Genomic DNA, 27,303 nt, shown 5'->3' with positions numbered 1-27,303 from the left:
CCAAGACGGGGGCTGGCCTTGTTGTCCTGTATGAAGTCCCTCACTGAATCCTCCCACCCACCATCTGGTGGCTCAGACGGTAAAGAATCTGCCTGCTGATGCAGGAGGTGCAGGTTCGATCCCTGGGTCAGGAAGATCCCCTGGAGAAGGAAATGGCAACCCACTCCAATATTCTTGCCTGGGAAATCCCACGGACAGAGGAGCCTGACAGGCCACAGTCCACAGGGTCGCAAAGAGTCGGACATAACTTAGCAACGAAAAAACAACCCACCTTCTGGCGTAGAGGCTCTTCTTATCCCCATTTTGCAGATGGGGAAACCGAGGCTCAGGGAGGTAAGATTATAAGGCCAAGGTCACAGAGCTGCGACCTGGATTTGAACCCAGCCAAACCTGTGTGATTGTTGTTTTTATTCTTGGCATGATTCACTATACTCTGCTGTCAGCCAGAGCCTGTGGGTTCCTGGTGGTAATTAGCATTTTTACGTGTATTAGCAAAGTGATCTAGCAGAATTCAACTCAGGAGACACGTCTGAGCGCCTCTGTGGTGTAGGTCATGATGCTGGGTGGGTGGCCACCCACAGACGTTGATGATGGAGCCCTACCCTGGTGAGTTGGGCAACGGTGGAGGAGTTGTGAAAAAGACACCCCCAAATACTGTGGCTTCACAAAGTCTGGGTCAGTCCTGTCTCCCAAATCTGTGTTCAGATGAAGGGTCAGGGGGTAGGAAGTTTCCTGGGTGGCCTTTGGACACCCAGGTACTTTCAATCTTGTGGCTCAGCCCTTGCTCATGATGCTATCTTCCCCAACATGGTGGAGTCTGGGCTCAGGCACACCCGGGTCCCAGAAGAGCCTCTCTCTCTTTTTTTTTTTTAACATTATCTACCACGTTATACTGCTTCCCAGTATATGTGGGAGGCTTATATTTATGTAATGCAGGACTTATATTTAGTTGGGCTTGCCAGGTGGCGCTAGTAGTAAAGAACCTGCTTGCCAATGCAGAAGACATGAGAGACTCGAGTTCCATCCCTGGGTCGGGAAGATCCCCTGGAGAGGGGAATAACAACACTCTCCAGTATTCTTGTTTGGGATATCCCATGGACAGAGAGCCTGGTGAACTACAGCCCATAGGGTCACAAAGAGTTGGACACGACTGAAGTGACTTAGCACGCATGAACTTATATTTATGTCATATAGGACTGTTTCTATTATCTTCCCAGAGCCTGTATTTTTTGCACCATCCATCATACCCCAGTGTTTTTTAATCCACCATGTTATAATACTGCTTTTTTAACCTTACCCACTGTGATATAGTATGTTATGTTATACTATATGCTATAGTGTTTTCACATTACCAAACACCAAACATAACAGTATTTTATTAATTGTAATCCATCATCCCAGAGTATTTTTAATATTATCCACCATATTATCATTTTTTTAATCCTTAACCACCATGCTATATATTCTAAAATATTATCAGTCATGTCATAGTATTTAAAAATTTTTTATTTTTTAATAACTAGTATTATTAAATACTAATAAATGGATGTATTCAGCATCCGTGCTCATTTTGTAGTATTTTTAACATTATGTGTCACTCTATGGTGTTTCATTCCCCATGGTATCATTGTATTGTTAGCATCAGTAGTCATTGTTTCTTCTTTATCATAAGCCACTGTCTTACTGCCATTTCAACATTACCTATCAGTCGGTATTGCCTCCTGGTCATGACCCCTTAGTAATGAGCTGAGTCGTTTCCAAAGCGGGGAGCAGTGGGTGCTGGAGATGAGGCCTTGACTGAGCTGGGAGGGGTGCAGAAGATGGTAGGAAGCATCTGGGTGTCTCCCACCAGGAGTGGGGCTGGCATCCGGGGACAGAAAGGCTTATTCTGTCTGGACACACCCAGTAAGAGGGGAGCAGGTGTGGAGGTGCAGCGGTGACTGAGGCTGGCGAGACATCTGGCCCATAGACGTGCAGGCTGGGGCTTCAGATCTGCCCCTGGAGGCAGGCAGGTGAAGCTTTGAAGAAATCAAAGGCCCCCTCAGAGGAACTGCCTCTGCTCCCGGCTGTGACCGCTCTGTCTCAGTTTCTCCTCTGTGAAGCAGCGGGGACAACAGCCCCGCCTCCTGAGACATCTGTGGGTTGATGGAGACTGCCCTGGACATACCACGGCCATTTCCAAGTCTCTCTTTGGCTGCAGGAGTTTTTAGGAGTAGATAAGAGCTCGGACCCTGCAGTCAGTCCCACTTGGAGTTGACTCCGGGCTCTGAGTGCAATCCTGGCTGTGCATCCTTGCCTGGCACTTTCTCCTCTCTGAAGTGAAATGAAAGTTGCTCAGTCGTGTCTGACTGCGACACCATGGACTGTAGCCCGCTATGCTCCCCTGTTTGTGAAATTCTCCAGACAAGAATACTGGAGTGGGTAGCCATTCACAGGCCATTCACAGGGGATCTTCCGACCCAGGGATTGAGCCCAAGTCTCCGCATTGCAGGCAGATTCTTTACCGTCTAAGCCACCAGGGAAGTCCTCAGTAAACTTGTCCTGCAGATGGCCCGAGAGCCGTGCCTGTCAACGTCCTACTCTGATTGGGAGAGCAGGATACCAGTTTACTTAAATCCGTTTGGTTGGTGAGTTCCAGGAGCAGGGGTGAGAATTCTGATGACTGAGTTTTATCCATGCTTGCTTGTGTGTGTGTTCAAGTCATGTCTGACTCTTTGTGACCCCATGGACTGTAGCCCAACCACCAGGCTCTTCTGTCCGTGGAATTTCCCAGACAAGGATACTAGAGTGGGTTGCCATTTCCTGCTCCAGGGAATCTTCCCAACCCAGGGATTGGACCCACATCTCTTGCGTCTCCTGCACTGAGAGGCAGATTCTTTACCACTGAGCTTTATCCAACATGTATTCAACTCTGTGCTTCTGGAGGTCAGCTGACATGGGAAGCCTGGACTCTGTATCCTTGGGGTTGTTTCAGAATCCTGGAGATGCTCACATAAAAAACTCAGGAGAGAGCCCAGGCGAGAGCATGCTTTCACCGCAGGAGACGCATTCAGGGTATCTCTGGAGTGAAAGAACAAGTGAACAAACGGGTGAGGTGTGGAGTCCTGTCCCCAGCTCCTCCTGCCGGGAAGCAGGGGAGAGGCATCAGGCCCCGCACCCCCCTCCCTGTGGCCCAGAAAGCCTTGGTACCATCTGCCTCTGGTGGAGCAGCAGAAAGCGCCCACTCCCAGGGGAGGAGGAAATGGCAACCCGCTCCAGTGTTCTTGTCTGGAAAATCCCATGGACAGAGGAGCCTGGCGAGCTACAGTTCATAGGGTTGCAAAGAGTCGGACATGACTAAGCAACTGAGCTCACACCTAGGGGAGGAAGACCATGTGGGAACAGAGGGGAAAACGAGGTCCCGGCCATCCAGGAGGAGGGGCTGGGGATGCGGGGTGGACACCTGCGGAATCCAGACGAGGATGTCACTGTGGACTTGCGTTCTGGTCCCCCGGCTGAGCATGCCCCTTTTACAGTTTAAATTTAGGCTCCATGAAAGGAAGCTGACATTGGCAAGAGCCAGGGCTATGGAAAGGAGAGAGGGCTTCCGGAAAACATCAGTGAATAGCCAGCGCTTAGGCAGTGCTGACTGTGGGCACATCCACGCGTGTTACAGATGTTAACTCATTTTCTCTTCCCAGCAACCCTGTGAGAAGGCATGAATATATATCATCCTTATTTTACGGCAGGGGAATAGAGGCCCAGAGAGGTGGAGTCACTTGCCTGTGGTCACACAGCAGAGGCAGAGATAAGATTTGGCCCCTGACAGTCTGGCCCCAGAGCTCTGCTATTAACTACTGTGCTGTATTGCCCCAATAGTAACAGTGATGATATTAATAATAGTAAACATGTATCAAGTGCTCTCTATATAGCAAGCACTATTCTAAGGGTTTTAAAGGTTTATTTAATTCTCACAACACTCCCATGAAGGAGATACTGTGATTATCAACTTTTTACAGGTGGGGAAATTGAGACCCAGAGAGGCTGAGTCACTTGCCCAAGTTCACACAGCTGGCCAGTGGCAGAGCCAGGATTTGAACCTGAGCCTTCTCATTTCAGAACTTCAGCTCTGGGGCACCTACAATCACCTGTATGACACGGAGGCGCCCTCGAGTTACACAGGGAGACAGGTTAAGGGCAATCCGACAGCCCTTCCAAGGCCAATTATTAAGAACCACAGGAACAATGATGCCTCTAGGGGGAGAGCATGGCCTCACTTGCAGACAAGGCCCAAGGAGGTCAAGCCACTTGCCCAGGCTTGCACAACAAACTCAGGATACTCTCAGGCTGCCACCTGACCCTGCCTGGTCCCTGCAGCCAACAGAGACATGGCGTCCATCGTGTCCGAGATCATGATGTACGTGCTCATTGTGGTGTTGACCATCTGGCTCGTGGCAGAGATGGTTTACTGCTACAAGAAGATCGCCGCTGCCACGGAGGCTGCCGCACAAGAGAATGCGTGAGTGGGGTCCTGAGGAGGGGGAAACGGCCCAGGACGCCTAGTGCTTCCCTGAGGGGAGCATGGGCTGAGTGGGGAGGCGGGTGGGGAAGTGACCCAGACACCGTCTGCCAGGTCCTCCCCAGAGGGGACCGTTTGGTGCCAGAGATGGGATGAGGCTGCGATTGGGTCCCCTCCCCTCCCTGCTCAGACTCTTAGCCCCCAATTCTGTTAGGATCCCGAGCTCAGGCCTGGCATCCTCTGCCCCAGAGATACACGACTCCAGGCCCTAGCCCTTTTTATCTGCCAGGACCCAGGAGTCTGAGCCCCCCACTCGCTGCTCCCTCAGACTCAGACTCCAGGCCCTCAACCCCTTTCACCCCAGGACCCCGGAGTCTAGGCCCCCAGAACCCCTCCTCCCTCACATTCAGGACTCCAGACCTCCAGCTTGGACTCCTCTTGGATCCCTAGGATCCAGCCTGCATCCTTCTCTCTGACCCCTGTGCCCCTGGGGACAGAGACCTCAACCCTCATCAGTCTCCACGGGGGGAGTGGGCCAGACTGACGATGGGGTCACTGGACACCTGGCTTTTGCCCCCACAGCTCGGAATACTTGGCCATCACCTCAGAAAGCAAAGAGAACTGTACTGGTGTCCAGGTGGCCGAATAGCCCCGGTAAGGTGGGCAGGCAGGTGGGCAGGGGCTGGAGGGCCTGGGAGGTGCCAGCTGTCAGCCGTTAGGCTCCTCATGCCCTGTCTCTCCCCTTTCAGGCCCTGGGCTCCGCCTCAAGGAAGAGCCAGTCCTAACGGGGGAACATCCAGGCGAGGCCTGCCCCCGATGGGGGTTGGCCATTCCTGGGCCTCCACAAGCCTCAGAGTCCTGCCAACGGAGCCTCCAGGGTGGGAGGGGGCAGGGGGCTCGGCTCACACCCCTAATCCAGCCTTCTTCCTCCTGCCCCATCACCCACCCACGCCATGCATGATGGCTAAAGCAATACTGCCGCTGCCCCTACCCCTGCTTCTGCTGCCTGTTTTGGGGGGGGTGCGGTGAGGTGGGGGCAGCGGCTCCGCACCCCTCCTTCTTGCTGATTTGCACACACTGGCCGCTTCGGACATGCACTAACGGGGGCCCAGCGCCTCCCTGCCCCCTCCCCGCCCAGTGGGGCTTGTGATGGCTGGAACGGTTCGGGGCAGGGGGTTCCTGGACCCCCCCACTTCCCTCTGACCCCTGATGCCATTTCCCTTCCTGCTTCCTCCGGCTGGACCTGGGGTCTCCTCTCCCTGCAATGCACTCTCACCCCAGCCCAACCCACCCTCTCTCACCAGCCTTGGATTGTGGCCACTTAGAAAAGGGCCCATTCAGCCTCGTCTCTCTTTACACAAGTAGTTTTGTTCATGAAATAAAGATTCTTGGACTTGATTCACAGTCTCTCTCGTGAGCCCAGTCACCTTCTACACCCCCTCCAAATCCGAGAGAGCCCCCTGGTGTTTCCAGGGACCTGCCCTCCTGGGCAGGTGACAGGGCCTCTGTGCACGTGTTCGGGGGGGAGGGGAGGGCGGGGAAGGATGGAGAAGGACAGACGGGGGCCACATCTCAGGCTCAACACCTGCTTGAGGTCTCAGCGGGTGCAGCCGCTTGATACTTGATTACTGTTGGGGTTCAATGAGTGACTAGTTCAGCGGGGACCAGGAGTTTCGAGGGAGCCAGCCTGGAGGGGAGGAAGCAGACTGGTAGCGGAGGTGGGGGGTGATCAGGGAAGGAATGGAGGGGGAGGAGGAGGCACTGGGGTTCCTGCACCAGCCGGTCCCCCAGGTGAGGCCGTGGCTCTGGGTGCAGGGGTGCATGGGGCCAGCGGCTGGGTCTGATGGCGTAGGGGCGGCCTGTCTGGGGTGAGCAGCTGTGGCCTGACTGAGTCTGGGTGGCGGCTGTCCACAGGTAGTGACCCTATGTGTCTGGATGTTTATCTGGCCCTGGGGTCTGACGTCGATGACTCCTGGGCTGCTGGCGGGACAGTGCGTATCTGCCTGTGGACACTTCCGGCCGCCTGGCCTGGGCCCCAGCATTCCATGCTGCCTTTTCCGGGCCAAGTCCCCATCCCCCTTGTCTGGGACTTCCCAGCTCCAGAGGTCATCGCTGCAGGCGGCAGAGAGGCTGCCAAAGCAAACCAACCCCCGTGACTTGTAGGAAAGCAGCTGGGGGGGAGGGGGCGGGGGGAGGGTGAATAGAGGTGGGGGCCCGCGTCGGGAGCGGGGACACGAAGGGGCAGAGGCTGGGGCAGGGGTTGGGGTGCAGGAGGGGTCTGGGGCCAGGGCTGGGCTGAGGCCCGGCCTGGAACTGGGAAGGCCTTGTTCAGGAGCTGGACAACGGGTGGAGGAAATGGCAGGCGCAGCGGTGGGCAGGGGGCTGGGTAGGGGGCAGAGGAGACCAGGGGCAGGGCGGCCTTGGGGCAGCTGGGGCCCTCCATCTGTGCCTCTCCATTTAACACCTCCTTCCTGGGGGCCCTGTCAGCACCCCCCAGCCTGGCCTGTCTCCCCAGACTCCGGGCCCTCAGGCCAGATCTGTCCCAACTCCACATACCCTCGCACCAGCACACCTGGGGCCCATCCAGGCTGGAGGCAGGTTGCTGGGCGCCCCGGTCCAGCCCCTTGCAAACCCTGTCCCACCAGCCAGGTGGCCTCCAGCGCTGCCAATCCCTTGGCCCAGCCCCTCCCCGCCCCTTCCCCCGCCCCCTCCTCCTCAGGTGAGGCAGCCAGGCCTAGCAGGCCCCTCGCGCTGCCGCTGCCTCTGCCTCCGGGCCCGCTGCGCCGCTGCGGGGCCACCATGCTCCTGCCCAGGCCTGGAGACTGACCCTAAACCGGCACCATCTCTCAGCTCCGCCCCCACCTGCCGGACCCCAGGGTAAGGACCAGGGTCCTCAGGTTCCCGTCCCCCGGACATGGGTCCCCTCACCCCTACCCACCCTAATGCCCACTTCCCAACAGAGGTGCTCTGAGAGGGGCCAGTCGGACTTCTCTCCAAGGACCTCAGAGTTCTAGCCCCCGCTTCTTCAGACTCCCAAGATCGGGTCCCGGGCTCCTCCTCCCTCCAACCCAGGAGTCCAGGCCCCTGCGCCGCCCCTCCCTCATAAGAAGCAGTCCTGGTCCCCAAACCTCTTTTCTCCCAGGACCCAGGAGTTGAGGCCTCCAGCTCTCCGCCCTCAGACCCGGGAATTCAGACCCCTCAGTCCGCTCTCCACCCCGGCCCAGGCCCAGGGTCCCCCGGCGCTATAAATCCCATCATCCCCCTAGCTGCTGGTCACACACTGACCCCATCCTTGAACCCAGCCCAGTCTGTGTCCGTGATCACGGCGTGCTCTGGCCAGGGCCCAGTCCCTCAGCCTCCCTGGATGGGCGCCTGGGACTGGGGGCACAGGGGCTGGGCTGGGCTCCCCCAGGCCCTGCCTCCCCCTTGTTCATCTCCCCACAGGTCCCGCCCCGGCCCCAGAGGTCAGCCGGGGAATCATTAACTAGAGGCCGTGACATGGCGGAGAAGGAGGGTGAGTCCCCCTGTCCCTGAGACCTGAGCTCTGCCTGGCGCCCCTCCCCTCCCTCTGTGCTGTCTTCCCAGCCCTCCGCTCCCTTGGAGCCCCCTCTCTCTGGCACCCCGTCGTGGGCCCACCCCCACCCCCTTCTGAAGCCTCCTCCACCTAATTAACTATTAACCAAATTCTCTGTGGGGCTGCAATATCACCTGCCTCCCGGCCACCCCATATGACCTTCCTGGCTCCCTGCCTCAGTTTCCCCTCACCCCCCAGTGATTTCTCAGCTACCTCTGGACCTGTCCTTTACTTGGGGTCAAGGTGGGAAAACTAGCTATCATCGTTCAGGACATAGACTCGAATCGAAAGCAGAGGCCTGCCTTTAAAATAGATATATATATAATTTTATTTATTCATGTATTTATTTCTGACTGTGTTGGGTCTTCGTTGCTGCATGCATGCTTTTCTCTAGTTGCGGTGCGAGGGCTTCTCATTGCGGCAGCTTCTCTTGTTGCAGAGCACGGGCTCTAGGGCACTCAGGCTTCGTTAGCTGGGGCACATGGGCTCATTACTTGCGCTTCCCGGGCTCTAGGGCACAGGCTCCATGGTTCTGGTACACAGGCTTGGTTGCTCTGAGGTATGTGGGATCCCACATGGAACCCGAGTCTCCTGCGTTGACAGGGGGACCCTTTACCACTGAGCCAACAGGGAAGCCCCACCGGGCTGCCTCCGAATCTTCCTCTGCCACTGATTTTACTGTGCGATCTGATGGGAGTGTCGTCGTTCCTCTGGGCTTCATTTCCCCCTGGGTCAAGCGTGGGTTCTAATGCTACCTACCTACCTACATGAGGTTGTTGGGAGCACAGAACACGCACAAGGCACCAGCCTGGGACTTCGTTCATAAAACACGTGGGGTGCCCCAGATGCAGGGTGCCCCAGAGCTGTCATGGCAGAGGTCGGCCAACTTGGAGACCTGGGGCCCAAGACCCCCACCGATTCCAGACGTTCCTCCCACCTCCTCACACTGTGGGCAGAGCAGAGGGAGGACTTTGGACCCAGTCTGGATGGATGAAGAGAAGAGAAACAACAGAGAAACCACTCTAGGGATGGTGGGGAGAAACCACGCCTCCGGTTTGACAGACACTCAAGGGCTTATGGAAGCCCCTGGCAGGGGCTCCAGACCTCTTGGCTCCCTCTTAACCTCCTCCACACTTGAGAGCCAGCTGGAGGAGACCAGTTAGGGGTGGCTCTTTCTTCCTGCCCTCCCCAGCGGGGGCTGACTCTCTCTTCTTCCTGGAACCAGGCTAGTTGGTTTCGGTCTCAGGGAGTATCACTTTCTAGTTGTTAGGCCCTGGGCAAGTGGCTCACCCTCTCTGGGCCTCATTTCTTCCTCTGCTAAAAATAAAAATAAAAAAAGCAGTACTAATGTCCATCTTATAGGGTGGTGTGAGGATTTAAATGCCATGATACGCAGGAAGCACTGAGTGTGTTGGCTGAAATGATGGATATGGATCACTGGCCTCCTTGCATCTCAGCACAGCTAGAAAATCAGAGCCCAAACCGTCCAACTGTGGAGTGTTATTTGTGTCCGACTCTTTCCAATCCCTGGGACTGTAGCCCACCAGGCTCCTCTGTCCATGGAATTTTCCAGGAAAGAATACTGGAGTGGATAGTCATTCCCTTCTTCAGGGGATCTTCCCAATGCAGGGATTGAACCTGGGTTTCCTGCATTGTGGGTAGATTCTTTACCTCCTGAGCCACCAGGCTCTCAGTGGCCTGGGAGAAGGCTCTGCTCCCTTGTTGAGCAGGTGCGTGGCAGAGCCTTGCGCCTTTGGAAACCTTCCTTCCTGGAGCCCACTGAAGGGACTCACCAGGCCTGGAGCCTATGGGTGAATGAACCAGAGAAGAAAAGTGGAGTGTGTCCAGAAGGATGGCCAGGGACTGGCCTGAGGACAGACAACCAAGACACAATGGGCTTCAGTACATCTCCAGGCAGCTCAGTCCTAGTCTTGGAGGGGAGTCCTACCGTCATGGCAAGCCTGGGCTTACTTGCTGGGTTACCTGGCTGGGTGGCTGAACCTCTCTGGGCTTCCTTTCCTCCTGTGTGCATCAGGGATGGTGATAATGATACGTTCCTTCATTCAAGGATTTCAGGCAACTGCAAGATGGGGTTGGGCTCCCTAGGTGGCGCTAGTGGTAATGCCTGCCAATGCAGGAGACAGCAGAGACGCAGATTTGATCCCTGGGTGGGGAAGATCCCCTGGAGGAGGGCATGGCAACCCTCTCCAGTATTCTTGCCTGGAGAATCCCATGGACAGAGGAGCCTGGCAGACTGCAGTCCATAGGGTCACAAAGTCAGACACAACTGAAGCAACTTGTCACTGACACACACACTGGCAAGATGGGGTTAGGACAGGCCTAGGGTTGGTGTGTCTTCTGAGAGCTGCAGTTATGCTAACATTTGTGTTGCCATTCTGCTGGTGAAGTGCGCCCAAGGTGAGGTTCTTGGTGCTCCCTGGGGACTCTGAATCAGAGGAGGTAATATCCGAGTTGACACTCAGAATGAGGCAGGAGTAAGTAGTTGTGCCAGGCAGAGAGAAGAGCAAGGCTAACAGCTGGGGGTGACAATCTGCCAGGTGTATGGTGGCATGTAGATAATTCGGGATTTCTGGAGGTAACGTTGGAAATGGAGCTGGGAGGGTGATGAGACATGCAGGCTGGACCAAGTTCTGTTAGGACTCTGGTGAGAAGCTGGCCCGTGCCCGGGCAGTGCTGGCTCTCTCCACAAGATGGCGCTGGTGGTTATTCTTCGTTTCTTTCTTTTCTTTTTTTTACCTTGTCATTATAAGTCATGTTATAAGTTATGTTATGTCGTGTTATAAGTCCTGTCATTTTGGTTGCTTTTTGGAAGCTCTATCAATTGTCTGGTAAGGACCGTTATGGCTGTCTGGGAATTGGGGAAAACATGTTGAACCCCCAAATCTCTGATCACTGTGCTTACATCCTAGAGGGCCTGGCACCTTGGGCTGATGGCCTTAGACTCTGTCCTGAGGGGCACTGGGGAGTCATGGGGGGTTCTAGGGACAAGTTGGACTTGCTGTTTGGGAATATTCCCCAGGTTTCCATGTGGAGGCTGGACCAGAAGGGGAGATTGAACCCAGGGGTTGGAGGGCGTGGGGGCAGGGAAGGAGAGTGGGCAGGAGACACTCAGAAGGCCTGAGCCGTGGGCAGAGGGAGGTGCTCTGCACGTAGGGACAGACCTGCGGCTGAGACCTCCGAGACGGGACCTGGGGACTCAGGGAGACAGACGTGGAGGCCAGTATGGAACCTGGGAGGTGTGATGGAGTGTGGTGATTCCAGGGGGAGGCATCTAAGAGGCTGCAGGACTCTCGACCTAGGACTAAGGAGAGTCCAGAGCTGGGGACAGAAAAGCAACCCAGTCTGTAGGGGTGCAGTGGGGAGGCATGAGGGGAAGGAGGCCGGGGCCGCCCTGTGAACCCCAGATTTCAGAGAGCGTGTGGAGGGTCAGGAGATCGAGAAGTAGCAAGCAAATCGGACAAGGGTGGTGTCCCAGAAATCAGATGGGGAGAGAATTTTGTTCGGGAAGTTGGAGTTGAGTACACGAGGACAGACACGGAGCTGCCTGAGTGGAGTTTCAGAGACAAGGAATTAAGGCCATCACTTGGGAGGGTTTTGCAGCCGAATGGTGGAGGCAGAGGAACTGCCCTGCAGCCTAGCACCCCTGAAGGAACAGAGAGCAGAGCCTCAGGAGGACGCTCGGGGGTCCGGGCTTGCCGGGCTCTATCGCCCTGACGAATCACACCAGGATGCTGCCTTTCATGCAGTGAGACACTTCCTGCCTTGGCAAAGATATGCAGTCAGGATGCCTCTCATGATGGTGAACTTGGGTGAGGACGCTTCCTGTCCCACCAGAGGCACCTGTTTGGGGGTTGTCCAAAGACTCCTGAATCACAGGGCATGGAGCAAGTTTCTCCTCTCACCTTAAGCGACACAGGGTGGCCGTGCTTCCTGCCCCAGCAGTCATGCCAGTGCCTCTAGCCTGGGCTCTGAGTGGCCCAAAGCTCCGCAGGCCTGTCTGAAAACAAAGGACCCAGGACCAGCCTGATAGCTTGGGGAGCCAGGACCTCCCACTGAAACCAGGAATATGGTTGGGGACCAAAGTGGGGAGGGGGTCCTCCGTGGTGGCTTAGTGGGCAAGAATCTGCTTGCAGTGCAGGAGACCTGGGTTCAATCCCTGGGTTGGGAAGATCCCCTGGAGAAAGGAATGTCAAACCACTCCAGTATCCTTGCCTGGAGAATCCCATGGACAGAGGAGCCTGGAGGGCTGCAGTCCACAGGATCGCACAGAGTCTGACACGACTGAGGTGGCTAAGCAGCAGCAGCAGCAGCAAGGTGGGGACGGGGCCTGAGAGGCCCCCTCAGGGAGACAGGGAAGGGTTAGCTAGCCGGGGCTGGGCTGGGCTGGTCCACTGGGTCCTCTTTGGAGGGAGGAGCACCTGGACAAGAATGGCTGGGTTCTCAGATTCTTAAGACACTCAGACAATAGCCGTTGCAGGAAGGTCCTGGACCACTCCCTGCTCCTTTCGGGGTGCTGGCCTGGCCCCATGCCCATCAGCCACACTGCCGTGGCCCAGATGGCAGAGCTGGAAGGTCCTGTAGATGCCAGGGGCAGTCGGGTGCACGCCAGGCCCAACAAAGGCTTTCAGTGGCCTTTTCTCTTTGGTTCCCCCATCCCTAGCCAAAGGATTGGCTTTTCAGCCCCAGGGTCCCTGTTGCACTGGGAATAAATTTCCTCTTCTCCTTAGGCTGCCAGGCCTCCCCAGCTGGTCCCAGCCTTGGCTCCACTGCCTTCCGCAAGCTCATGCCGTTCTGGCCACATCAGTGGCCTCTCTTGCCCTCTCACCCACCATGCTTGTTCTGGCCTTGAGGCCCTGGCCTGTACTCTTCTCTGCCCACTGTGCCCTTCCGTGAGAGCTCTTTGCTTGGCTGGCCTCAGCCCTCAGGTCTCAGCTCAAAAGCCCCTTCTTGGGGAGGCCCTTCTTGAATACCCCACAGAAGACCTGCTGCCCCCGACTTATATCATTTTCTTCATAGACTTGGCCACGTTCTGAACATGATCAAGTTCATTTACTTGTTTGCTTGTTTTGGTTTCCCCCTCACTTTACACGCATGAAAATGTGAGCTCTGTGAGAGCCAGCATCTCAGCTGCCTTATTTAGGGATGTGTCCCCAGAGCCTAGAATCCCCAGGTACACAGTGGATGCTCCATAGGACCACGAGTGAATAAACCCCCATTTTACTGATGAGAAAACTGAGGCCCAGAGAGGTAAAGGGAGTTGTCCAAGATCACATAGCTATAATGATTTAAAAACATTTATTGACCAATAAAAATGAAAAAAAAAAAAGCATTTATTGAGAACTTGCTCTACGCCAGCCATCATAGCACTGAGAGGGTGGCAAGGCTTTGTGGTTATAGGCCTGGATCCCAGTGCCAAATCAGTACTACCTCTTCCTGGCTGAGTCACCTTGAGCAGGTGGCTCCACTTCTGTGAGCCTCAGTTTCTCCTGTCTGAAAAATAGGAATCATAACTGAGACAAGGACTGAATAATTTAATGCATTCAGAGCAGTGCTTGGTGCATAAGGCATCTGATAAGAGTACGGCTCTTAATTATTTGAAAGAACCTTCAAGTATTACTTTTAGAGATGAGTGCTATGTGGATGCCCATTAAATAGATGAGGAAGTTGAGGTTCAAAAAGGTGATAGTACCTGCCCAAGGTCCCATATATAGCTGTGGGTAAGGCCAATATATGTATTTTTTAATTTGGCTGGTCCATGTGGTTTGTGGGATCTTAGTTCCCTGACTAAGGATCAACGTGTGAAAGCATGAAGTCCTAACCACTGGACCTCCAGGGAATTCCCAAGGCCAATATTTTTAAGCGAGGCTGACAAATTTCCAAATGTAGGTTTTCAACCTCTGGGGTCAATTTGACATTGGAGCTGGGTCCTTTGGGAGAGGTCTGGTTTTGGGGGTTCCCAGGGACAGAGGGTCTGGAACAGCAGAGAGAAATGAGGCAGTGAGGAAATGCCAAACAGCAGGGAAGAGAGTTGCCAAGAGGGCAAAGGTCAGGGGTCACAGCCCCCAAGAGGCTCCAGAACCTCTGGGAAAGTTAGCAGAAGTGAGAGGTCTGAGAAGGAGATACAAAGCGCAATGTCTTTGGAAAGGAGAAGACCCTTCAGTGCCAGGAGTGTGGGCAGGGAGGGTGGCAACTGTCCCAGCCACACCCCTTCCCAGCTGGAAGCCCTGGGGAGCTGGGCACCTAGTCATCCTCCCTGCAGGGGCAGGACAGGCCTGCCAACTGCTTGCCCCAAGAAACTGGACCCAGGGCAGGGCAAGCTCAGGCATGCTGAGTTAGCCCTGGGGGGCAGGGCAGAGCTGGTCCCTTGCCACAGTGAGGACAGACCTGGCAAGTGGCCCCAGCACCGTGTCTATTGCAGGTGGCCGGACTGTGCCATGCTGCTCCGGACCCAAGGTGGCAGCTTTCACTGTGGGGACCGTCCTGCTCCTGACAGGCATCGGGGCAGCGTCCTGGGCCATTGGTGAGAGTGGACAGACCCCTGCCCCTCTACCCTCCCCTGCCCCTGGCAGCCCCCAGCCTGCCTGCCCTCACTTCTGCCTTCTCCGCAGTGACCGTTCTACTCAGGAGTGATCAGGAGCCGCTGTATCCAGGTGAGTAGAGCGGGCTGAGACCCTCTGGGGAGCCCTGGAGGAAATTCGCGCCTGGTGGGAACTCAGTGAAAGGATTTTTTAAATGAATGCCCGAAGGCCTGCAGGAATGCTGGTGGTGCTTATGTACCCGTGTGGCTGGTCTAACCCAGTGTTCTGCAGACTCTAAACATGTTATCCATTAAGTGCATCATGAAATCAGTGAGTTGAAAACCACATTTTAAAAAGTATGAAACAGATTCGATTGAAAAAATCAGAGTGCCTCTCTTTCCGTAAGAAAAAGTTCTGTTAATCTTTTCTTTGGGTTTTATGAAGGTGGGACTGTTATTCCCTCCATTTTACAGATGGGGAAACTGAGGCTTGGAGCAATGCCATAGTTCACCCCAGGAAATGGAAGTTCAGGGCTACATCATAATGTAAACATGTTTCTTATTGTGAAACATGGTCAATACATGTTTGAGAGGTAGAGGTACTGTATGAATTCAGCCAACATTTTTCTATCACTTCTTGGTGGTAGCTGCTGTTGTTATTCCCATTTTACAGATGTAGAAAGTGAGGACTGGAGAGGACAGACCGTGGGCACATCATGGCACCAGGAATAGCACTTAGGCTTGACTGGAAGAGATGTGGAGGCAGGAATAAATACCAGGGTGGCCAAAAAGTTCATTCAAGTTTTTCCATAGGTGAAGAAACTAATAGATGTAGAAACTAATTATGGAATGAATGAATGAATCTTTCTAAATGCTAACCCCAAGCTACCATTCTGTGGCCCAGGGCAGCAGGAAGAAAGGGGACGTTGGGTGACGGGACTCATTTTCCACTCCCACGAGGCTCATCTAGTTCCATAAAGGACTGAGCTCACATTAAGAGCAGAAATGGACATCTAGACAGGAAAGCCACCATCAAGGTCAATCACCACAGCTGACACTTGCACAGCATTTACCTGTGCCAGGCACAGGCCTCAGGGCTTTGCAGGTATTAATTCATTAAATCCCTCCCATGGCCCATTTTAATATGGGGAAATGAGGTGTGGAGAGACCAAGTGACTTGCCCCAGGTCACAGGGATGGGAACGCGGACAGCCTGGACCCAGCGCTGTGTAGAACTACTATACTCTCTTGTTTCTCAGGAAACAGCCCAGCGAGTTGCCGTGTTGATGGCTAACGTATGCCAGGCCCTGGCTACAGCCTTGCACAAGAGCCCTGTGAAGTTGGGGCCATTTACCATCACTCCCATTTTGCAGATGGGGGAAACTGAGGCCCAGTGAACTGTACTGACTTGCACATTGAATAAATGGCAGAGCAGAGGGGTCATGAACCTACCAGATGCGCCTTCGTGGCTCACTACTGCCCCTGGGCTAAAAATCCCAACCCTTGGCGGACTCCAGGGCTCCTCGGGTGCCGCCCTTCTCCACCCTCACCTCATGCTTGCTCCCAGCACTCTTCAGCCCTGGCCCACGGGCCTCTCTCTCACCCTCAAAGGACCCTGCTGGCACCACAGTCTTTGCTCACCTCCTCTTTACGCTCACACCCAGAGGCAGGTTTCTGGGTCCTGTACCATTATGACTGAGCTGAGGCTCCCACCTGGCCTGCCCTCTCTGATTCTCAGCATCCTTATCTGGAAATGGGTGGTGAGAATTAGCGGAGGTGATGATCCGTGCAATGCTTGACTCTCAGCCAACTTGGTTAACACGGACTTCTGTGTCTCAGACTTTAGGCTTTAACTTTCCCAAGCTGGACCTTTCTGCTCCCAGGCTCTATACCCTCCGTCCCCCACAACCACTCTGCATATCACCACCACCCCCTCTATGACCCTCTTCACACAGCTCATGATTTACTCCTGGTGAATTTCAGAAGGGCAGGGGCATTTTGTTTACTGCCATAGACAGTGTCTGGTGCATAGAAGGTGCTCAGGAAACCTTTGTTTAATGAATAAGCATGAAAACAAATCTCAGAGGTGAACTAACTTGTCCTGGGCTTCAGCTGAAAAGTAATGAGGCCACACTTCAGACATGACTCTGGCCCCTGCCAGCACTGTGCCCTCCCATTACACTAGGGTTTCTCAAAAACGTTGGGAAATTACAAAACGAACAAACAGAAACAACCCAGAAATGATATCCCCACCTCACTTTTCTGGGATTTTTCACACCTCTAAATATATCAGACAATTTGGTAAGCAAACCAGGTGACCCAGAACGTACTTTCTGCATGGCTTAAAATAATACAAACAAAATGAAGAGTTTAAAAGTGAGAAACAGTGGCACAGAATATAGCTTTAAAAATACTTGGAGGGGGTATTTGATATTCTTTCCTTTCTCCCTCCTCCTCCTCCTCCTTCCGCTCCTCCCTCCAAATACATCCATAAAATGATAATTTTTTTTTTCCCTAAAACCTCACACTTTCTGGAAATCACAATCTCTGGAGCACTGAGAAGTCATTTAAAAATAAGAATTCACTCCCACCCCCAGCTGGTGTTTTGAACCCCAAGTCTTGGTCTGGGAACTCAAGGGGTGGTAGGTATCACCCAGTGGAGGTATCAGACATTCCCGGCCCCATCCCAGAACAGGAAGCCATGATTAAGGCCAGTTAACCAGGAAGCTCCTCGTATAGGCTGTACCTGAGTATATTTGGGGAAAAGGAGCTGATAACCTCCGTATGAGAGCCACAGAAGGAGCAGGGAGTATGCAGGTAGGCAGGTCTGGATTCAAATCTGACTTTGCCGGTTCTTAGCTATATTCTCAGGAGCAAGTATGTCCTCTCTAAGGCTCAGTTTTCCCATCTGTAAGATGGGTATAGAGATGGTCTCTCCCTCCCAGGTTGATTGTGGGATAGAACCCCCCAGACATGACACACAGCATGGGGTCAGCTCATCCCCAGGAAATGTAGTCAGTGTTACTATTTTTTAAATTTATTTTTAATTGGAGGATACTTGCTTTATGATGTTATATTGGTTTCTGCTGTATAAGAACATGAATCAGCTATATATCTCCTCCCTCTTGAACCTCTCTCCCACTCCCCACCCCATCCCACACCTCTAGGTCGTCACAGAGCACCAGGTTGAGCTCCTTGTGTTACACAGCCACTTCCCACTGGCTACTGATTTTATATATAGTAATGTGTATGTTTCAGTGCTGCTCTCTCCGTTTGTCCCACCCACTCCTTCACCAGTGTTATTACTGTGCCTTTTTTGTTTAACCCTTAGGAGGAAAGTTGCCTGAGAGGCTGTCTTGCTGTTGTTCAGTTGCTCAGTCCTGTCTGACTCTTTTTAACCCCATGGACTGCAGCACACCAGGCTTCCCTGTCCTTCACCAACTCCTGGGGTTTGCTCAAACTCATGTCCATTGAGTCAGTGATGCCATCCAACCATCTCACCCTCTGTTGTCTCCTTCTCCTCCGGCCCTCAATCCTTCCCAGCATCAGTGTCTTTTCCAATGAGTCAGCTCTTCGAATCAGGCAGCCAAAGTATTGGAGCTTTAGCATCAATCCTTCCAATGAATATCCAGGATTGATTTTTCAGGGTTGACTTCCATTATGATTGATTGGTTTGATCTCCTTAATGTCCAAGGGACACTCAAGTGTCTTCTCTGGCACCATAGTTTGAAAGCATCATTTCTTTGGTACTCAGCCTTCTTTATAGTCCAACTTTCACATCTGTACATGGCTCCTGGAAAAACCATAGCTTTGACTATATGGATCTTTGTTGGCAAAGTGATGTCTCTCTTTTTAATATGCTGTCTAGGTTTGTTACAGCTTTTTCTTCCAAAGAGCAGATGTATTTTAGTTTCATGACTGCAATCACAGGCAACATTAAAAGCTTGGGGTTTGGAGTCACTCAGGCCTGAATGCAAATCTTCTCTTTGCCTTTCTCTGTCCTCAGCAGGACAGGGTTCTCCCCGGAAGTTCTGCCTCCCTTTGTCCAGGTCTGTGGGGCTGTGGGAAAACTGCTCAGCTTGGGTGTGGCCTCACCACGTTCTTCCTCCAAGCATGCAAAGTTGAGTTTGGACCAGATTCACTGTCCCAGAATGTGCTCTTAGAACACCAGCCATGCAGGAGGCTCCAGAGAAAAGGGGTTCACAGCTGATCTTTCCCCAAACCTACTTCTCCCCACCTTGCCCATCTCAATCAGTGACAGCTCATCCTTCTACTGCCTCAGACTGAACACCTTGAAATTGCCCTTGGCCCCTCTTTTCCTTCCACCCACATCCAATCACAGCTGACCCTGTGGGCTCCATCCACAAATTCTGTGCAGAATCTGAACTCTGCTCCTCCACTGTCCCCACCCTGGCCCCGCCTCCATCATCTCCCTCCTGGACCATCCACAGCCGCCTCCTTGGTCTCCCTTGGTCCCATCCTGCCCCCTACAGTCTGCTCCGTACACACAGCCAGAGGGTGCCTGTGAGCCCCTGAGTCAGATCAAGGCCCTCCTGGCTCAGCCCTCACTCCTGGTAAAAGTCAAAGTCAGTCTGGTCTTGTCTCCCGCCCCCTCCTCCCCTCGCTCACTCTGCCCAGACCCCTTGCTGTTCCTTCAACAACCCCGCCCCCCTCCTTGGGATCTTTGCACTTGCAATTCTCTTGGCCTAGTTCTCTGTTCCCTCACCTGTCTTCTCACCTCCTTCAGATCTCTGCTTGCATACCGCCTTCTCAGTGCAGCCTTCCCTGCCCATCTATAGGAAAGTGCAGCCTCCTGTCTGTCTCCATGTCAGCACTCCCCTGCCTCTCTGTCAAGCTTGACTCGTCTCCCAGGCCCCTTCTTTTGTGACACAGCATCTATTTTACTTCTCCCTCCTGTTTGTTATCCGTCTCACCCATTGGCCTTTGAGCTCCCCACAGCTGGGGGTTTTGTCTGATTTGTTCATTGCCCAAAATAGAGCCTGGCACAGCCTGAGTGCTTGCTAAAGCACACCTAAGGGAGGGCTGTGATCTGGCTTAGCTGTGGCAAGGGTCCTCTGGCCGTGTGTGAGAAGCAGGCTGGGAGGGGCCGAGGGGAGCGTCACTCAGGGCATTAACCAGGAGGAGGAATCCCCCATAAGCACTCTGCAGCCTTGCTGTGTATCTGCCTCTTGTCACAGCTTGTGATGCTGTGTTTGATTGGGTGATTTTTTCTTTTATTGCTGTCTGTCTCCCCTACAGATGGACTTTGTACTTGGTGAGGGTACAGCCCAGAGATGTCTTGGTCATTTTTATGTCCCCCAGCATCACCCCATGTAGGACCGGGCATGGAGTATGTGTCTAGTTAACACTTGTTGAATGAACAAATGAATGAATATCATTCATTCAAATGAATGAATGCATCCTCTACTTGAATAACTATCCTGCAACTTAGTATGTATTCAAGGCTCTGACAAGTCCTGCAGAAAAAAGATAACTCTTCTTTTTTAAGATTATAAGAAATCTATTCAGATATTTTGGCAATGTGATGTATTGGTCAAGGATCTTCAGGGTGCAAAAGAGAAAAGGGAAAACCAAGAAACTGGCTAAACAAAAAGGGAAATTATTAACTCACTTAAGTAATGATTCTGGAGGTTCTTTAAGCCTGATTCCATTAAGGAGCTATAAAAATGTTATCAGAATCTCTTGGCTTTCCTCTACGTTGGTTTATCACCACTGCCCCCACATTCCCACTCCTGCAGGCAAAGGTGGACTTTGAAAAATCTAGCTTCCAGCTCTTGGGCAACCAGTTTAGGAATCCTGGTGGCAGGGTGAATGCCCCCGGGAATCCCCCACCTTGCCAGGTTTCCCCATGGCGATGCAGCCAGAGTCTTAGGACCCCCAATCTTTGGTCCAACTTGAGTCCTGAGCCCTTCCAGAGGCAGTCACAAATGTGCTGAGCCCAGGGTGCTCCGATCGGGCCTGCCAGGACTCGGGACTAGACTGGCACGGGCAGAGAAGAGGCCAGGAGGGCTCGGGCGGGAAGGCGACCCCGGCGGTCCTCTTGTTGCCCTGCAGTGCAGGTCGGCCCGGCGGATGCTCGGCTCACAGTGTTCGACCAGACGGAGGGCACGTGGCGCCTGCTTTGCTCCTCGCGCTCCAACGCCAGGGTGGCGGGGCTCAGCTGCGAGGAGATGGGCTTCCTCAGGTACCCGGGCGCCCCTGGTGGGGGGCTGGGAGGGCGGGGGGCGCAGGTCTGACCGCTGCCCTGCCCAGGGCGTTGGACTACTCGGAGCTGGACGTGCGGACGGCGGGCGCCAATGGCACGTCGGGCTTCTTCTGCGTGGACGAGGGGAGGCTGCCGCATGCCCGGAGGTTGCTCGAGGTCCTCTCCGTGTGGTGAGGAGGGCGGCGGGCAGGTGGGGCGCACGCCGCGGGCCCCGCCACCCCTGGGCACCCACGTTCCCCCGGGTTCCTTCCCTCCGTCTTAATTGGCCTCTTTTTTGTCTCTGTGTCTTCATCCCCATCCCTCCCACAGCGACTGTCCCAGAGGCCGTTTCCTGGCTACCAGCTGCCAAGGTGAGGCCCCAAAACTCAGAGCCATCATCTGAGACTCCCTGCCCCTACTGTGGCAGGGCCATGGCCCATCAGGTACCCCCAGACAGGCCTTATGCTCTTAGATCCTCCAAGGATGGAGCTGTGTCCTCTCAAACTCCCCCAGGGTGAGGGGTCCCCATCCCCTCAGACCCCCAAAGTAGGGCCATGTCCCCCTAGGTCCCCACAGATGGGGCTGTGTCTCCTTGGACAGACCCCTTCCCCCTAGAGCAGAGCCATGTTCCTCAGGCCCCTCAGGTTAAGATTGTGACCACTCACTCTCCCCAGAGTGGGGCATGACCTCTCAGACCCCCGGGGCAGGGGGTCCAGGCCTCCCGCTGGCCCCTGACTGCCCCTCTCCCCACAGACTGTGGCCACCGAAAACTGCCCGTCGATCGCATTGTGGGCGGCCAGGACACCAGCCTGGGCAGGTGGCCGTGGCAAGTCAGTCTTCGCTACGATGGCGCGCATCTCTGTGGGGGGTCCGTGCTCTCCAGGGACTGGGTGCTGACAGCCGCCCACTGCTTCCCTGAGTGAGTGTCCCCCAGGGCACTGAGGGGAGAGGCTGGGGAGCCGTGCGCTGGAGGAGGCTGTGCCTAGACAGGTGGCCACCCTCCCCTCCTATCCCCGGTAGGCGGAACCGGGTCCTGTCACGATGGCGAGTGTTTGCTGGTGCTGTGGCCCAGACTTCACCCCACGGTGTGCAACTGGGGGTGCAGGCCGTCATCTACCATGGGGGCTATCTCCCCTTTCGAGACCCCAACAGCGAGGAGAATAGCAATGACATCGCCCTGGTCCACCTCTCCGGCACCTTGCCCCTCACAGGTATGTCTGGGTCTGATCCTGGGCCTGGGGACTCCAGGGGCCAGGAGGACAGAGGAGGGGCTGGGGCACAGAATTCATGGTGATGAGGGAAATGATCTCCAGGGGCACTCACTGTGCATTCATTAGGTGGGGGCAATTAGTGCAGCCACTTTGGAAAACCATGTCTGAGTGTTACCATTTGGCCCCACAATTCCACTCCTAGGTATGTACCCCAAAGAAATGAAGATACATTGCTACACAAAAACTAGTGCATGGGTGTTCATAAGCAGCATTATTTACAGCAGCCAAAAGATGGAAACCACCCAGATTCTACCATCTGCCATGTGGATAAACAAAACATGCTAGACCCGTACAATGGAATCATATTAGGTTAGAAAGGAATGAAGTACTGACTGATCCAGGGTACACAATGGATGACCCTGGAACAGCACTATGCTCAGAAGGAAGTCAGACTCACACAGCCACATTCTATATGATTCCATTTCTATGAAATGTCCAGAACAAGTAAACCTGCAGAGATAGAAAGTACATCAGTGGTTCCCCAGGCGTGGGGATGGCAGAGAAACATTGGGAGGTCAGAGGTAAAGGTGGTGATGAAAATGTTCTGAAATCAATTGTGGTGGTGGTTGTACCTTCCTTATTGCCAGGCAGGCTAGTCCCTGAACCTAAAACCTGTCTCAAACCCATTGACTTGTGTACTTTAAGTGGGTGAATTGTGTGGTACAGGAATTATATCTCCAAAAAAGCTATTACCAAAATAAAAGAAAGAAATGGAAAAAAAAAAAGTGTATGAATGAATGAGAAAGTCAGGAGTTATTTATTCCCTTTGTTGTTCTCCAGAGCATTTCCTTGTCAATGAGAAAGACTCACCTGGGTGTCAGTATGTCTTTCATACCTCGTCTACACATGCCTTTTGAATTAAGAGTGGGCTGTGGACTTCAGCTTTCAGAAGGCCACCGAGTGGTGGTAATAGTAATAATAATAACGATGATAAGGAAGTTATCATAGCAATGATGATGAACCTTCAGCAGGCATCAGTATGATGATGATAATAATAATGAGAAAGAGAGACTTCCCTGGCAGTCCAGTGGTTAGAACTGCACCTTCCAATGCAGCGGGTGTGGGTTTGATCCCTGGTTGGGAGCTAAGATCCACATGCCCTCTCTGCCAAAGAAAAGAAACTCGAACATAAAACAGAAGCAGTTTTGTAGCAAATTCAATAAAGAATTTTAAAATGGCCCATATAAAAAAAATTAAAAAGTCTTGGTCTTCCCTGGTAGTTTGTTGGTTAAGAATCTGCCTACCAATGCAGGAGACATAGGTTCATTCCCTGATTCAGAGCAACTAAGCCCAGGTACCACAACTACTGAAGCCTGATCACTGTAGGCCTCTGTTCCACAAGAGAAGTCACTGCAATGAGAAGCCCGTGCACCAGAACCAGAGAGTAGCCCCACTACGGCTCGCAACAAGTGGTGAAAAGCCCTCACAGCAACAAAGACTCAGCACAGCCTTAAATAAATAAATAAGATTTTAAAACATCTTTTTTTTTTCTGTTTATTTTAATTAGTTGGAGGCTAATTACTTTACATCATTACAGTAGTTTTTGTCATATATTGAAATGAATTAGCCATGGATTTACATGTATTCCCCATCCCGGTCCCCCCTCCCACCTCCCTCTCCACCCGATCCCTCTGGGTCTTCCCAGTGCACCAGGCCCGAGCACTTGTCTCATGCACCCAACCTGGACTGGTGATCTGTTTCACCCTAGATAATATACATGTTTCGATGCTGTTCTCTTGAAACATCCCACCCTCGCCTTCTCCCAGAGTCCACAAGTCTGTTCTATACATCTGAGTCTCTTTTTCTTTAAAACATCTTAAAAAATAATAATGAAAGAATATAATAATAGTGACGATAGGATGAACTCCAACACTTGCACGTGCCTCCTGTGTGCAGCCACCGGCCTCAACATGTCGCAAGCATGCACTCATTTCATTGTCACAGCAGCCTGGGGAGGGTGAGTTCTCTTATGATCCTGTGTTGTTGTTGTTGTTTTTTTCATAAGAGTAAAGCTCCCGACATAGAGAAGGTACATAATACCCCACATTCCCACAACTGGCAAATGGCAAAGGTTTGAGCCCAAGTTGCATGGCTCTGGAATCTGTGCCTATAAGCCCCTGGTTGAGCTGCCAGGAAAGTCAGTACTATTTTGTAGTTTGCATTATTGTCTTTTTTTTGTAATTAAAAAATAATTGTTTATTTATTTGGCTGTGCTGGGTCTTAGTGGTGGCATGGGGAATCTTTAGTTGCGGCTTGTGAGATCTAGTTCCTTGACCAGGGACTGAACCCCGGGCCCCTCTGTTGGAAGCTCAGAGTCTTAGCCACTGGTCACCAGGGAAGTCTGCCTTATTTTTAATGGTTATTTTCTTTTGAATGGTCCATGATACTAGTTCTCCATTTAAGGAAACAATACATGTGAGTGGCCTGCATTTGGACATGGGTCTGAGGGGAGTGGTGTGGGCTTTGGGGTCAGATACTCAGCAGCTCTGCAGTCTTGGGTATGTGGCTTCACCTCTCCAAACCTCAGTTTCCCTCATCTGTTAAATGACTCCTGAAGGTTATCAAAATGTTAATCTGAGTCAAATTGCTTAGAGCAATGCCGGCATTCAGTTAATACTAACAATCATTGCTGTTGTTGTTTATTACTATTGCTAGTTATGTGAGCATTTCCCGTTAGCCAGGCATGCTATTCAACACTTCACCAATTTCTCATGATACACCTCTGGAGCGGGGGGATGATTATTCTTTCCATTTTGCACCTGAGAGCTCTGAGCTCAGGCAGATGAAGTCACCAGCAAGGCTTGCTAGCAGGGCTGCCAGGACAACTTGCATGAGTTGTGCACTGCACAAGGACATCATATCTCAGGGATGCCATTCTTACTGTGGACAGGATAGACTGGTGTGTTTATTATGATGATTTTTTGACAGGTGGAAGTCCAATATCTCAGGATAGTGCCTTGTAAAATTTCTTACAGAAGGGACTTCCCTGGTGGTCCAGTAGTTAAATGGAAGGCACTTTCAATGCAGGGGGCACAGATTCGATCCCTGTTCTGGGAACTAAGATCCCACATGCCACAGTGGCCAAAATATTGAAAAAATAAATTAAAATTTCTCAAAGTCACTCTCTGGGTAGGGGGCAGCCCCATGGGCCATGGTTAAGAACACAGGCTTAGAAATTGGGCCAACCTGGGTTCATATTTGGCTCTGTCATTGACTCAATCTAAGGGTTTGGACAAGTGACATGCCTTTATATTCCCCTCTTTAAGTGGGGGTAATAGCACCTACCTCTCTGACCTGATGGGATATTAAGGGAATTCACCCAGAAAGGCGTGAGTACATAATGAGTCCTCAATAGAAGGCAGCTTCTTTTATTTTTAAAAATGTATTGAAGGATGCTATTCTATGCTAAGTCTCTTCAGTCATGTTCAACTCTTTGCGACCCCATGAACTGTAGCTGCCAGGCTCCTCTGTCCATGGAGTTTTCCAGACAAGAATACTGGAATGGGTTGCCATACCCTCCTCCAGGGGATCTCCCCAGCCTAGGGATCAAACCCATGTCTCCTGCATTGCAGGTGGATTCTTTACCGCTGAGCCACTGGGGAAGCCCTGTATTGAAGTATAGTGATTTACAATGATGTGTTAATTTCCTCTATACAGTAAAGTGACTCAGTTACACACACACACACACATATATATATCTTTTTCACATTCTTGTCCATTATAGTTTATCACAGGATATTGAATATAATTCCCAGCACTGTATAGTGGGACCTTGTTGTTTATAGGAGGCAACTTCTGTTGTAGTGATTGTGAAAGAACAGAGGGAAGGGTGGGCTGGGGCAGCTGGAGCGAGGTTTGTCCTGGGCGGGGCAGACTGGCAGGGGCCCAGACCGGTGTGGTCTCTTGCACAGAGTACATCCAGCCCGTGTGTCTCCCGGCTGCTGGGCAGGCCCTGGTGGATGGCAAGATCTGCACCGTGACTGGCTGGGGCAACACACAGTACTACGGTGAGTCTTGTCCCCTGCTGGGAAGCTGCCTTAGGGAGACTCTGAGCCGGGCTGGGGAAGGGCATTTGGGCTACGCAGTGCCTCTTGGCCCCAAGGGTGTAGGAACACTGAGCAGCCCAGGTGGGCACTGGGAGGGGAGGGGAGGGGGTGTGCATGCTCCCCAGCTTCGGCCAGCCTTGCCCGCACACCCCCAGGCCAACAGGCTGGGGTGCTCCAGGAGGCCCGAGTCCCCATAATCAGCAATGATGTCTGCAATGGCCCCGACTACTACGGAAACCAGATCAAGCCCAAGATGTTCTGTGCCGGCTACCCTGAGGGTGGCATTGATGCCTGCCAGGTGAGGGATGCTGTGGGGCAGCCGGGGCCCCGGCCTCCCCAGGGATGGAGACACAGGGCCTTGGGTGGTCAGGCTCCCTATCTCAGGGCCAGAGGGCTCTATGACTACAGCCCCCGGCCCTCCAAAAAGGGCCTCCTGGCCAGCTGTCTCGGCCTCCAGCCAGGCCTTCTGTCCCCGACTAGGGTGACAGTGGTGGCCCCTTCGTGTGTGAGGATAGCATCTCTCGGACGCCACGCTGGCGGCTGTGTGGCATCGTGAGCTGGGGCACCGGCTGTGCCCTGGCCCAGAAGCCAGGCGTCTACACCAAAGTCAGTGACTTCCGGGAGTGGATCTTCCAGGCCATAAAGGTGAAATTTGAGCCCAGATGGGAGCCAGAGGGTGGGAGGGTTTGGGACTCTGAGCGGGAAAGGGAGGCAGGGTTTTCTGGAAACCTATAGGGCTTAGAAGGGTCACCCTAGGGAACGGATGGCTTTCATGGGGCTCCTGGGGAGGGGTGGGCACTTGTGGGACGTTGGGGGAAGCCCCTAGTTGTCTTTCCCCAGACTCACTCCGAAGCCAGCGGCATGGTAACCCAGCTCTGACCTGTGGCTTCTCCTCGCTGTGCACGCCTCCAGGGCCCGAGCTGATCTAAGGGGCCCCAGCCCCACGTGATGGGGTTCACCCTGGGCCAGGGATGGAACATTTTTCTTCTTGGGCCCAGCCCACAGGTCCAAGGATACTCTTCCCTCCAAGGTCCTCCACAGTGGCGGGCCCACTCAGCCCTGGGACCACCCTCCTGCCCCCCATGTAAATATTCTTCTGCCATCTGGGACCCCCCCATCTTGTGCTCCTGATGACAGGATGCTCTTTAAATAATAAAGATGGTTTTGATTAA

General features: G+C 53.2%; 2 protein-coding genes and 1 long non-coding RNA gene across 4 annotated transcripts in view; 2 read left to right on the top strand and 1 right to left on the bottom strand.

Annotated features, from left to right (window-relative positions):
- The window catches only part of SCN1B (sodium voltage-gated channel beta subunit 1), a 10,089-nt gene extending 4,193 nt beyond the window's left edge, over positions 1-5,896 (top strand). For both annotated transcript variants that reach the window (XM_070451857.1, XM_020889411.2), the window contains exons 4-6: positions 4,357-4,498; positions 5,081-5,152; positions 5,248-5,896. In XM_070451857.1, the coding sequence (XP_070307958.1) occupies positions 4,357-4,498; positions 5,081-5,147 (209 nt within the window). In that variant the 3' untranslated portion in view covers positions 5,148-5,152; positions 5,248-5,896. The remainder of the gene's footprint in view (positions 1-4,356; positions 4,499-5,080; positions 5,153-5,247) is intronic.
- On the bottom strand, positions 1,489-7,846 carry LOC139030007 (uncharacterized). The gene is made up of 2 exons (XR_011482348.1): positions 7,627-7,846; positions 1,489-3,060 (listed from the first exon to the last, which is right to left on the bottom strand). It is a non-coding gene; the product is annotated as an uncharacterized lncRNA (long non-coding RNA).
- On the top strand, positions 7,236-27,303 carry HPN (hepsin). Its single transcript, XM_020889410.2, has 13 exons — positions 7,236-7,375; positions 7,943-8,012; positions 14,512-14,613; positions 14,702-14,743; positions 20,685-20,814; positions 20,883-21,005; positions 21,145-21,185; positions 21,568-21,733; positions 21,835-22,025; positions 25,997-26,092; positions 26,287-26,429; positions 26,612-26,776; positions 26,972-27,303. Exons 2-13 carry the CDS (start codon positions 7,997-7,999, stop codon positions 27,008-27,010), a joined length of 1,254 nt encoding a protein of 417 aa, XP_020745069.2. The 5' UTR covers positions 7,236-7,375; positions 7,943-7,996; the 3' UTR covers positions 27,011-27,303.

The sequence above is a fragment of the Odocoileus virginianus genome, chromosome 20 (assembly GCF_023699985.2).
Source record: "Odocoileus virginianus isolate 20LAN1187 ecotype Illinois chromosome 20, Ovbor_1.2, whole genome shotgun sequence".
Classification (NCBI taxonomy): domain Eukaryota; kingdom Metazoa; phylum Chordata; class Mammalia; order Artiodactyla; family Cervidae; genus Odocoileus; species Odocoileus virginianus.
The sequence above is the reverse complement of the archived record's forward strand: the minus strand, read 5'-3'. Positions and strand labels throughout refer to the sequence as shown.